At 32.0% G+C, this 12,969-nt stretch overlaps 1 protein-coding gene and 1 pseudogene across 1 annotated transcript; both read right to left on the bottom strand.

The window, feature by feature from the left end:
• Positions 1 to 831: 831 nt before the first annotated feature.
• LOC105132969 (thioredoxin-like protein CDSP32, chloroplastic) lies at positions 832 to 2,684 on the bottom strand (annotated as a pseudogene).
• A 2,500-nt stretch (positions 2,685 to 5,184) lies between these two features.
• Positions 5,185 to 6,651, bottom strand: LOC105132911 (24-methylenesterol C-methyltransferase 2). Its single transcript, XM_011036654.1, has one exon. It carries the CDS (start codon positions 6,554 to 6,556, stop codon positions 5,462 to 5,464), a length of 1,095 nt encoding a protein of 364 aa, XP_011034956.1. The 5' UTR covers positions 6,557 to 6,651; the 3' UTR covers positions 5,185 to 5,461.
• Between the last annotated feature and the right edge of the window lie 6,318 nt (positions 6,652 to 12,969).

Here is a 12,969-nt window from a genome sequence, read left to right as displayed (position 1 = left end):
ATTCAGTAAATTTACCAGGTTTGACCTAAGCTTTTCTTTCCATTGTTTTTTAATTTTTTTTTTAATTTGGTTCTTCAATATTAGATTGGTTTGAGAATTAAGTTTCATGATTTTATTCAGTCTGTTTTTAACAAACTTATCTTGATTTCACAATTAGGTTATAAATTTATTTTGATTTTTGCTAAAACTAGATGATAAAAAAAAAATCATGTTTAGTTCTATTAGCGTATTTAATTTTTAGAATTCACCTATATCATAGCTCAGACAGAATTGATTCAATTTATTTTTTATTTTTTCAATTGTTTTCTTTTTAATTTTGTTATATGTCATTTTATTTGCTAAGAATTGATATTCATATTTTTTTATTTTTTTATGCAATCATTCTATTTTAATTTAATTTTTACTTTGTTAATAAATAAGATTATTGAGATGTTTTAAAAATATTGTAAAGATATATTCTCATAATATTTATAAGCATTTACCTTTTGTGTTAAATCATTGTTGTTTTTCACTTTATTTGTTATTTGTATTTTATTTTTTAATTATATTATTAAATTAACTGAATTTAGTAAATTAATTTAAGTTAATGAGTAGCATTTTAGATTTTTTTTTCCTTTTAAAAATACATGCATTGTTTTGATAATTTTTTATAAAAAATAAATAAATAGACATGCAACGTAACACGGGCTACTTATTGAGTGATTACTACAGAACCTGCCGTGCATTAATAATATTGATAATGATACATTTTAGTAATTAAAGTATAGCAATTTCGTGTTTTTTTCATAATTTTTTTAGCTTGAAATTGTACGAGCTCTGATTCTACTTTGTCTACTTGTATTTTCCCGTGTGAATTTTATCTACCCAATTTGAGTCCTTTCGACGATTAATTTCGTACAAACTCTCGTAGGTAACACGAACTCCTTGGTATCTAAGGATTTCTCCAGTAAGTTCTCCTTTGCCAGAACCCACATGCCTTCCACAAATCTTACCATCTCTGATGAACAAAAAAGTAGGCACCTCAAGCACATCCATGTCCTTCAAGAACTGCATGCAACTATCATTCTCATCACCATTCATGCGTGCAAACACCACAGTTGGATAAACCTTCACGCATGGCCCACAATGCTTCAACCCCACATCAAGAACAATGAGCTTGTGACCAGCTTCGATCAACTTTTCCACGTCTTCTCTGCAATGATGCTGCAGAACAGCAGCGTGGTTATCACCATAGTATAAAACCTCTCCCCGTGAGCTTATCTTGGGTGATCCCTTTTTCTTCATGAATTTTTTGTTGGTGTAGTCTGTAATAAAAGGATAGATATTTATTTCATGTTGAAAAGAAAACATTCATTTCTGATTGTGTAAGTAGAAGTTTTTATTGTGTAGTAAAATAAAGCATAATGGATGGACTTTTCAATTTGATTTTTTAATATTATTATATAAATATTTATAATATTTAAAGATAGTACTTTAAATTTGAAACTTAAAACTTCATATGTTAATATGTTAGTAAAATTAATTCATTGTTAAATTAATTTTTGTAATTATTTTGATATTTATAACTATTGAAATAAAACTAAATAATATATATTTGAAAACAATCATAATGTTAGATGAACTCATACTATTTTATTATTATATTTCAAGTCTATAAAAACATGTAACTATATAAAAAATAAAATACAACAATAAAAAAAAGTTCTTTTCCTAATTTTATTTTTTTATTTTTTAAAAAAAATTAGAGAATTTAGTTATATCTTGAAATTATTTTTTTATATAAAACAAATAAATATTTTAATAATAATATTTTTACACCTTTAAACCAACTCTTTCATCCCTCTCGATTCGTTTTCATCCTAGATATTTTTAACATCTTCTCCATGCTCTTGTAGAAGCTAAAGTGTGGAACTTTTTCTATTTTCTCTCTCTTACAAAGGTCTCTGGCCTTCTCTGATTCATCTCCCATCACAAGAAGGAAATCTACGTCGTTGCAGGTTCTGCTTAATTCTACCATAAAAGGGTAGATTTTACTGCTATGGTAACCAGGGGCGGAGCTGGTACCATTTGACAGGGAGGTCAAAATTAATATAACAAGATATTATTAAAAAGTTTATTTATTTAAAATAAAAATATCATACTATTATATATTTAAATACTAAATATAAAAAATTAAATTTTTTTACAGGGCCGGCCCTGCTTGCCTCCTCCCGGTTCCCCTGATGGTAACTGTGGCTCGCTGCATATTCTACAACAACGAGCTTGTTATTGGCAGTTATAAGTGCTTCATATCGAACTCCTCTACGCTATGAACCTTCTGTACCTTTTCATCGTTAATAGGTTTTCCGGTCCCTGGAGCAGCTGTAGCCTTTGCGGTAAACTGTGTACTGCTTGTACCATGTTTGTCGCTAGGGGTTTTACATCCTTAGAGACAAAGGGTACTAAAAAGGAACTGTGCAAACAAGGAGGACTCGCTTCAGTTATTCCTAAAAGAGATGGTGGTGGTTTCGATAAAAAAAAAATCTGAAATAAGCTTGTAGAGGAAAGGTCTCGGCAATTGAGAACCTCAGACGAGCGAAGCAGTAAGCACAGATCGAGAGGGAGAAGAGACGGGAGGAACTATCATGAAAATCTGAGTGACCATAATTGTTATCCACGAATTTTTTTGTGATTCTTGTTATCATTGCAGCTGTGCGGGGCTAGATTTTTAGGACCATAATGTTTTTCTCTTCGGCCTTTAGCATATTAGTCGGGCTTTAATAAAAAGGCATAAATGGATCAGCACATATCCATTGGGCTTAAGCTCTTTACAGATACTGGCCGGGTTTTCTTTTCTGTCGGCCTCGACTGGGAACATGGACAACCGCGTTGTAATGCAGGTTGTCTTGGCTGGGAGATGTGATGGTTTTCTTTTAAGGGTATAATATAAATTATATACATGTTTTTTTATATGGTTTCATAAAAAAATATTAATCACACCTCCAAACCAAACATCCCCTTAATATTATACATAAAACGCACGTGTCTGTTCCATTAATTTTTTTATTTCCAGTTTTTTAATTAAAAGAGTAGAAATGTGTTCATTTGTCGAGAACAAAAGGGAATTTTTTCAACCCAGAAAAATAAAAAATGCATCAATATCACGACTGTTTTCTATAAAAAATCAAAATAATAATTTATAATTACTCATATTCAAAGATAAATTTATGAAACTAATTAAACAGGAAAAAGATAAACAAAAATAAAAATTTTATTGTTTTGCATTGTTAAAGGGTGTTTGTATATAAAAGAAAAACATTGTACTATTGCATTTGAATATCAAATTTTAATTATTTTCCTTTTCTGATTCAAATTTTTCAAAAAAAATTGAAGGATCGCTATGTTTTGTGAACAACCCGTACATGTCTAACATATATCGGATCACTTCTTTCCTAAGTTTGAATTAGGGGATCACAATCACTCTTCCGTTCAGGAACTTGAGACTTGAGAGGAAAACAGTTACGTTTCTTCATTTGATCGGTGCCTCCATGGCTACTTTCCTAGCACAGAACAACTATAAGTACGAAAGGAGCCCGGCATGAAACTTGTTCCTCTTGTCAGGTGGCAACGGCAATCTATGGTCTAAGGATCTATTAGGTGAAATAATCTGTGCAATGATCTGTCCTCGCGTTGTCAATTTCGTAGGTGGACATGAGCTGGAAACTTTCGGAATTTTGTTGGAGGCAGGAATCAACAATCTCCCCTTCAGTTTTATGGCCCAAACATGCAATTTGCTAGTTTATATTTATTTTTATATTTTAAAAAATTACTTCAAATTATTTTTTTGTTTTTGATATTATTTTAATATATTAATATTAAAAATACTTTTTAAAAAAATAAAAATACATTATTTTGATATATTTTTAAATAAAAAACACTTCAAAAATCAACCATTATTACACTTTCAAACCCTTCCAGACTAAAAACCAACCTCACATAATATTTTTGAAGGAGTTATCAAAAACCAATCAAAGGCTCTCTCATGGTTGTCAAAACCAGTTTGGAGCATGACCCAATCTAGAACCTAGATCATCATGCATCACCTTGGGGCAATCAAATTTTACTGGATGAATATCCAAATTGGTTTTTTTTTCCTTAAAAAAAATGACCCGCCAGGGCATGTTTAATAAATGTGCTCCCTCATGTTATATCACAAGTATGTCCATTATAGTCAATTGGTAATTAATGACCGACCTCTAGAGGACAAGACTATACAAATTCGATCGAGTTTTACAACCCTCGATCCACATTCTAAGTCGCAATATTCTGGTAGATTTTGCAAAGATTCAGGAACATTTCCAGTCTGGGAGATGATCCAAGACTGGTGTGTCAGTAAGAACTAAGTCTGTAGGTCACCATAACAGCACCATTCTCATTAACTTCATCCTGTCAGGATATGCAAATTTATTGCAAAACTTCATAGACAGTTCAGAACCGTGACCCCGTGGATCATCCTTCATTTAATACTACAGTTCCTTTAATTGACCGACAGTTCAATTAATCCCTAAGCTTGCTTACCGACCTAGAAAGCCCACGATCCAGTCAAATGAACATATCCCTGGCAAAATGTCTTGCTCTCCTGGCCCCCGAATACTTGATCCGAGTTTCATTTCCATGGGATTTGAAAAGTGCTGGCCATATAATTCAAATGCCAGATAATTAAACATGTAATACTCGTACAGGGGAAAAATTAATTCCCCCAGACTACAGCTTAAACTGACTCTTATATGAGTTCATTAAACCCCACATCGGCTTGTCCAGCAAAAATAGCCCTTGAAGCATGCGACCCCTACATGCTAATTCTTGCAGTTACATGTCTAGAGAATTGTCATAACATGACAAAAGACACAAAAGCTGAACTAAATTGGAGGAATCCAGGCTTGTAAAGCAAACTAACAACACAGCTAAAGTCAAGATCCAGAGCTGGCCTGCTGGCCACCTGAGGTTTTATTTTTTTTTATCGCAAAAGTGCCTTTTTCTCTCCATGTGCGCCTCGAGTGCTCTCTTGTTCTCACATGCACTCATCTCCTCGGTAAATCTTGCCATTAGATCTCCTTCGTTAGCCCAAATTCTCTTTAATTTTTTTAAAATCACTCAGAACACTAGAAACATAAACAACTTCAAGAAGGCCAAAATCAAGTGAAATGAGAAAAACACTAGAAATTTAGATAACAATCATCTTGACCTTTGGATTCTTCACTATCACCATAATAACAGTAAAAAAACCAAGTTACAGCCAGGAAAATAAAAAAGAAAAATACAAAGATGAGGATTTGAACTAAGAAAAAGCTAAAAGGAAGAGAAAAGAGGAAAAAAACTAAAAAGTCACAAAGGAGGTGCAACATGAGTTACTCAAACATAATAAATAAATTAAAAAAGAAAAACAGGGCTTGTTTTGATTTATTACCAATCAAATAAGAGACTAAGAGTTTGAAGCCGTTTCTGTCTTCTTCTCAGGTTTTCTGCAGAGAATCATATGCATAGGAGTGAAAATCCCAGAATCACCACCCTTGGTAAGGTAATCAGCTGTCTTAAACAGCATCTCGTGAACATCAACAGTCCCCTTTGGTGCAATCCCTACAGCGGAAAGTACTGTTACAACAATGTGGTTTCTCCAGTAAGCAATCCTTCCCATCTTAAGCCTAGTCCACCATGGCCGTGCTGGTGGTTTAGCCAAGTCTTTCTCCTTCACAACTTCAAATCCTACCTTCCTTGCTGTCTCTGCAATATCAGTATAGCTTCTTAGCCCAGGCAAAGCATCACCTCTTTCAATACCTTGAATAACCTCCACGTGTTCAGGGTCAGAATCCTTGTACTTATCAGTTGTGACCCATTCATAGGACACGTAAAGAGATCCAGGCTTCAAGACCCTAAAGATCTCTGCATAAACCTCTTCGAGTTTCGGCGCGTGACATGTCGCTTCGATCGAGTAAGCTCCGTCGAAGCTGTTCTCAGGAAACGGCATCTCTAGGAAATTTCCCTGAACAACTTCACAAAGTGAATCTAACCCGGCTTTCTTGTTGTGCGTGCGCGCACGATTCACTTGATAATCGTTGATAGTGATGCCGACCACCTTGGCGCGTGAATGTGCAGCAATAGCACGCATCGGACCACCAACACCGCATCCGACATCTAGGATGCGATCTCCAGGCTTGACATTGATCAGATCCACGGCCATCTCTTCGTGTAGGCGCGTGGCTTCACTGTGGGACTTTCCGGGAACGGATGGAGAGAAGTGGAAGGACTGACCCCATCCCCACTCGTAAATATCTGTGACTAAATTGTAAAATGTGTCGACAAAATCAGGGACCTTTTCAGTTGTTTCGATTTCTTTGGGACGGCGGAAAAAAGACCAGTATTGATCATAGTTATCTTGGACATTCTCGGCCGAGATGGAGCCACCGGATAGATCTACTGCCCGTTTGCCTTTCTGCTCGGCTGGGCCGAGAACGCAAACGAACCAGTAGATGCCACCGGCTAGTAGAGCCCCCGTGAAGAAGAGAGCGAGAGAGTCCATGAGTGAGTGCGGGACGGAGTGTCTGAAGGGTTACGTTTCTCTTCTTTTTTTATCAGGTTTAAGGTTTCCTCTTTTATATATTTTTATCAGGTTCAAGGGAGGAGAGGATATGGTTTTTCATGCCTTGTGGACGGGCGAGTGCACGTGCGTTGCTCGTGTTTGAGATAATTCAAAAGAAGACGGGGAAAAGATTTACTTTTGAGAGGTTGTGATTCCAACTTCCAAGTAGGGTAATTAATTTACTAGCATGCCCCTCGTATTTTTTCTGGTTTAATTAGCTGTACATTTTTTGTTTTTTTGTTTTTTTAAAAGATATGAGGAAGCCTGAGATGATATCTTAGATATTTTGGTTTTTTTAAGTAGCATTTTAAAAACAAAGGTTAGAAAAATAGTATAGGTTCATTTTTATTTTTTCGAAAAATAGCATAGTGTAAAAAGTTACTTTTGTTTTTTTAAGGATATAAGGAAGCATGGTAGGTGAGAAAAGATATTTTGATTTTTTAATTAGCATTTTTAAAAAAAAAACACAAGCTAGATGTATTTTTTAGAAAATAACATAGTAAAAAAATACCATCGAATGTTTAGATAAAACACCACTTGAAGATAGAATCATGAGCTGGAACTTAAAACACCGTCGAGATAGTTTCTTTCTTTGTCTTCACATGGTAATTTCTATTATCAGTTTTATTTTTTCTAAATTTAAAATTAAAGCAACACTTGTTTACACGTTCAGAATATATTTAACTAGAAAAAAAATAAAATTTATGTTTTTTATCAAGTCAAACACTGTATTGCAATATAGATAAAACATAAAATTTCTTTTTTTTTCAAATCAAATAATGTATTACAGCATAGATAAATAGTGATGCATTAATGTATTTCATTCTAAAATTTAATCTATTATAAAACTCACGGCTAAAAGGAATAAAATTTAATTTCTTATAAAGCTTATAGTTAAAAGCATAAAAGAAAATCGTTGATATATAATAAATTCTTTTTAGATGTCGATGGTATTGATATATAATGTTGAAGCATTTTTAAAATCAGCAAGAATTTATTTTAATTCAGAAGTGTATTGAATATCTAATAAAAATGTCAAAAAGAACTTTGAAAATAAAATACAAATCATTGATTTAGATTAATAATGAATTTCATTTTAAAATCATGAACTAACAACTTTAATTTTATTTTTAAATTTTTTTTATTGATATTTATAGTCTTTGTTTGTTTTATTAGGAAGAAATTTTCATGTCAATGATCTAAAAAGAAAGATAAATATATGTTTGATGTTGTGATATAAAATGATTTTTTAAAAAAATAAATTAAAATATTTTTTATTTTTAATATCAACATATTAAAATTATTAAAAAATATTAATTTAATATTTTATAAATGTAAAGCAAATACACACTTAAAAAACACTCGAAATCAAGAGCTACGCAGTCCTGAAAGGGGCCAAATAAACTATTAAAAAAACTGATTTCAATAGTTTCTTGTAAGCTATTAAAAAAGAAAAAAGATTTGATCTCGATACTTTCTTGTATCTTGAGCTGGTGCTTTAATTATTAGATCAGCTCTTATGATTTAAGTAGATCAGATATAATTTGATTTACCACTTGCATCAAACCATGAATGTAAGTGCATGATGTTGGCTGGGACCATGTTATTTCGCAATCCCCCCTAGATGGAAGCACTCATGTCCACCACCACCTATTAGCAATTGCCAAGAAAGAAAAGACAGGAAGGCACGACTCGAGATAATATACTATAACCATATGATAAAAATAATAATCATAATAATGATAATAATGCGCTCGAATCAGTAACGGGTTGGTTCAATGATTAAGATCGCCCATTACGGGGTAAAATATTTTAATTAGAATCGTCTTATGGCTATAATTAGTGATTAGTTAATACCCAACCTACTTTGTGGTTCCCATCACGTGTATGACCAGATCCAGGGGTGATGGACAACGAACGTGCCCTTGGTCAGCAAAGGAGTGTTTTTAAAATTGTTTATATTCACTCATACGATCAACTAGTTTCTTTAAAAATATATATTTGGGGTAATTAAAAAAAAATGAGTTCAGTTTTCAATACAAAATGATCATAAAATACTCATTATTATCGATAAAAGTATAAATAAAAAAATTAATAATATCATGGACTATCTTATTAATCATGGTTATAAAATTAGTATCGATCATGCGGGTTAACTTATAATTTAAATGATTTACAATTTAAATTGATTTCAATTAAAAAAAATAGGAGTGATCCATCATAATTCGATTGAAATCCCGAGTTAACCTATGATAAAAATTAATATAAATAATTATAAAATATTCATTATTATTGATAGAAAAAGAAACAAAGTAAATTATTAATTATAGTTACAAAACTTGTACTGGCCCAACAAATTAATTTAAGAATGAAAAAATTAAAGACTTTGATCCATCCAAGTTAAAAAAAAAATATGAGTGATTTGTCTTAATTTGATTAATAATCTAGGTTAATTCATGCTAAAAAGTGATTAAAATCTAGCTTTTCGAGTTGATTTTTTTTTTGAATTTTTTTGTAAGTAAAAGCAACGTTCTTCTTATATTTTTTTCCTACGTGACAGGGGCAAAGAATCTTTGCAATTGTTTTCCCTTTTTATAACGTGCCCTCGAACAATGTTAGGATGGGCTGTTTTGTCATGTTAATTATGGGTGTCGTGTTTATAAAGTATTGTTGAGGTTTGGTTTGGAGGCAGGACGTGCTTATGGTGTTTTGTGTTTTCGGATCTCGTAGTTTATTCATTTAAGTCTTCTGTCTTGTCGAGCTGTTATCCAACTACACAACATTCAGAAACGGACAAGCTTCATAACATGGAACAAATGGCATGCCTCCAAAACACAAACCGTTAAGTAAATTCTATGACTTATCAATATAGAGCCTGACAAATACTAAGTTTAATTTCGAATTAAGTTTTTTTAATTAAAATAACACTTTTTAATATTTTTAATTTTAATTTTGATTACTTTATCAAGCACGAGTTAACTTACCATTCAAATCTTAGACCCTATTGATTTTAAACCATATTAAAAAGCAAATACTATATATATTGTTATTTTTTTACATCAATCCGTCAAATAATTAAAAAATATTTGAAAAAATAGTAATTTAATTATTTTCAAGTAAAAACAATTTAAAAAAATCATATTATTTTAATAAAAATAATTAGTTTAAGTTAATTCGATTATGTTAATAAGGTGATTTATTAGCCCAAACTCTTTTCCGAGTTATTTTTTAAATCCAGTTTTGCAGCTATGAATTACAAATAGTACACATGCCACTATGCTAACTACATAAACATTGAAATCCATTTAATTATGTAACAATCAGACCATAAGTGGCTCTGAAAAGGCAATCCTTGGTGTAGATCCTGAAATCCTGTCCTTTTAATTTCCAATTTTTCCTCCCTGGCTCATGTTATGATTGTTTATTCTCCGTTTCTCCTCTTGCATTGATGTGATAATCATGACAACCTTTACGTTATTCAACTTAAGTCTCTAGGGCGGTTGTGGTGGGGCGGGAGAAGGAATTTGTTATCTTTCTATATGAGATTCGATTTATTTTATTTTATTTTTTTATTGAGTTTATTAAATATTTAGTAAATTTAAAAATTAGTTATAATATATATAAGTTGGTTCGGAAATTCTAAATTATATAAAAAAAACCCTTAAGTCTCTAGGAAACACTCGTGCTTAATTTTCCAATAAATAGTCGATATTAATTAATATGTTTGGACAGTATTATCTCGCTAGATGATATTCCAATCTTATTACCACAAAAAAACATGGAAAACATTTAGCACAGAACACATGAGGAAAAAGGGAACCTCGTTTCTGCCCCTGGTGTATTATCTTATCTCGAGATTCGTCTACAAGAAATTAAATTTATCGTATAGTTTGTGTAAATGGAAGCGGACACATTAGTGGATCAACAGGATCATAGAGTTGGAAGAAATGACAATTAGCTAGCTGTATGTGTAGTAAATTCCAAATGGATAGTGGGAATTGCTAGGCACTGACGAGGAAGCCTCCTTTTGAAGTGACGCTTTCTCTTTGCCACCGCACTTCCCTTCAAGAAAAATCAGTCCCAGAAAGATGCTTTAGAGCTTTGTGACTTTTCAAATCCGAGTCCTTTCCTGCCTCTTCATTTCTTGCAAGTTTTGGGAGCTTCTGCTTTCCACAGGTCCTTCGAGGACGCTGCAGGTTCACTGCCTTTTTGACAAAATACTATGAGCTGATTACAAATGTCTCGAGTGGAGTTGCCTAGCTTTGGAAGTTTGATGCATCTTTCTAGACGGATTGGATTTGTGGGGACAGAAATCATACAAGTAATTGGTTAATGCAATGAAGAATCATGTATTCTTGCTAGTTTTTTTTAGATTAATATGGTATTCGGGCCAGCTTGCGTGTACCACAACTAATTCCACAGGCCCTGAAGTTAACGACCATGTAAGCCTCCAGTGGTCATCATATGAGCAACCAAGGACTCGAATCTGAGACCACAGAGGGAGCAAACCCCTTGATCCCAAGTTCTTACCACTTGGGTACTACTTCGATGGTTTGTATTCTTGCTAGTTGTTATAAGTTTATGCGATGTGATGTACAATTAGTATCATAATTTGCAATGTTACATAAGTATGAGCTTTTTTTAAAAAAAATACAAAATAACAATAAGTTATTAGAAATTCCAATAAAATTGTGTCCAGTGATATAAAACTTAATTAAAAGCGTGTTTATTTGTTGAAAAAAAATGTTTTTTAATAAAATATTAAGAAATACATCAAAATTACAATTATTTTTATAAAAAAATCAAAACAATAATTTATGATAGTCTAGATTTATGTCAAGTATTGATTTTATTTTGGTTAAATTAAAGATACCATGAAAAAGTTATATTGTTAATTAAAAAATTAAAAAATACTAGATTTATAGTAAAAATCAAGTTTATGATACTACTAAATATAAAAGAATAATTTTAATATCTTACATCACTAAAAATTGTCTGTATATACGGCTCATATCTTCTCATTTAAAAAAAGGAAAAAAGTAGGGAGAACCTCTAATTTTCTCAGTCTTCTAAATGAAAAATATTATATTTACATATAAAATTATAATTGTTATTTTTTTTACTTGAATTCTTAAAAAATATATATTATTTTTCTGTTTTAAAACAATGACATGACAATTATGTTGTTTAACCAAGTTGTACGACGCATGCACCTTCCTTTTCCTGTGAAATTCAACCATTGAATTATTGAGATATAAATTAGTGTATAGACAAGTAGGCATTAATCTTTCGGAGCACGGAAGTTCTATCTTCTCTCTTCTTCCAAGACATGGGGCCTTGTGTCGCTGCGAGCTTTCCTTTGATCAGGTTTCTTCATAATTAATTAATCATGCAAAAACATCACCGAACTGCAAGAAGGTTTAACGAGAAATCAGAAGAAATACTCATCCCATGTAATAAGATCAAACACAAGCTTTCCCTTTCATTTGTTGGCTATATATTTTTTTATATGACGTAAAATAGTCAAAATCCTAACTTTACGTTTGAATACAATGGTTTTGATGATGCTAGATGAACATCGTAGGAATACTGGAAGATCTTAAATTTAATTTGTGTTCTGATATTCGGTAAGGCAAAGGATTGGTGTAAAAGAATCACTTTGCCAGATTCTTGGATAATTTTGAATGAGAAGACGTATATGAAAGCCATAATTATTTTTTAAAATGAATATATTAAAATAATATTTTTTATTTTAAAAAAATATTTTTAATATTAATATATTAAAATAATCTAAAAATATATTAAAAAAATATTAATTTAAAAAATAAAAAAAATACCTTTAAAATATAAAAGAAAACCGTGCTTCCTCAACTTATCCTTCCCCAACTTGTCCTGAAAGCTGACAAGACTTGAAAATGATAGGTAATACAAATTTTATAGCAGTCCAATGCTGACTCCAATGGAGCTACGGATCCCAGCTCTTGTAGCTGTCAATGCTTCCATCAACAAGACTTTTATACCATCATAATTTCTTATGCCAGAAGGCACCATGGACGGTACATGACAAAGGATAAGGGTTTTGTTTTGATTGGAAGTATCGACAGAAGTCAGGACGATGACCAAGTAGCAGTGACTATATCGACAGAAGTATCGACAGAAGCTGACAAGACTTTAAAATACCCATCTCTCTCTAAAACATTCATCCATCTCTTTCTATCTAGCTTTACCCGTGACAACCACACTTTCTCTCTCTAGTAACGACATGTGTTGACTTTTCTAGCTAAAACAGTCACAGCCAGTAAACCGAACCACCCATATTTCATATTTTTAGAGGTATATTAAATATTTTGTCT

The sequence above is a fragment of the Populus euphratica genome, unplaced genomic scaffold (genome assembly GCF_000495115.2).
Source record: "Populus euphratica unplaced genomic scaffold, PopEup_1.0 scaffold68.1, whole genome shotgun sequence".
NCBI classification, from domain to species: Eukaryota; Viridiplantae; Streptophyta; class Magnoliopsida; order Malpighiales; family Salicaceae; genus Populus; species Populus euphratica.
Note: the sequence above shows the minus strand (reverse complement) of the source record. Positions and strands in the feature narration are given on the sequence as shown.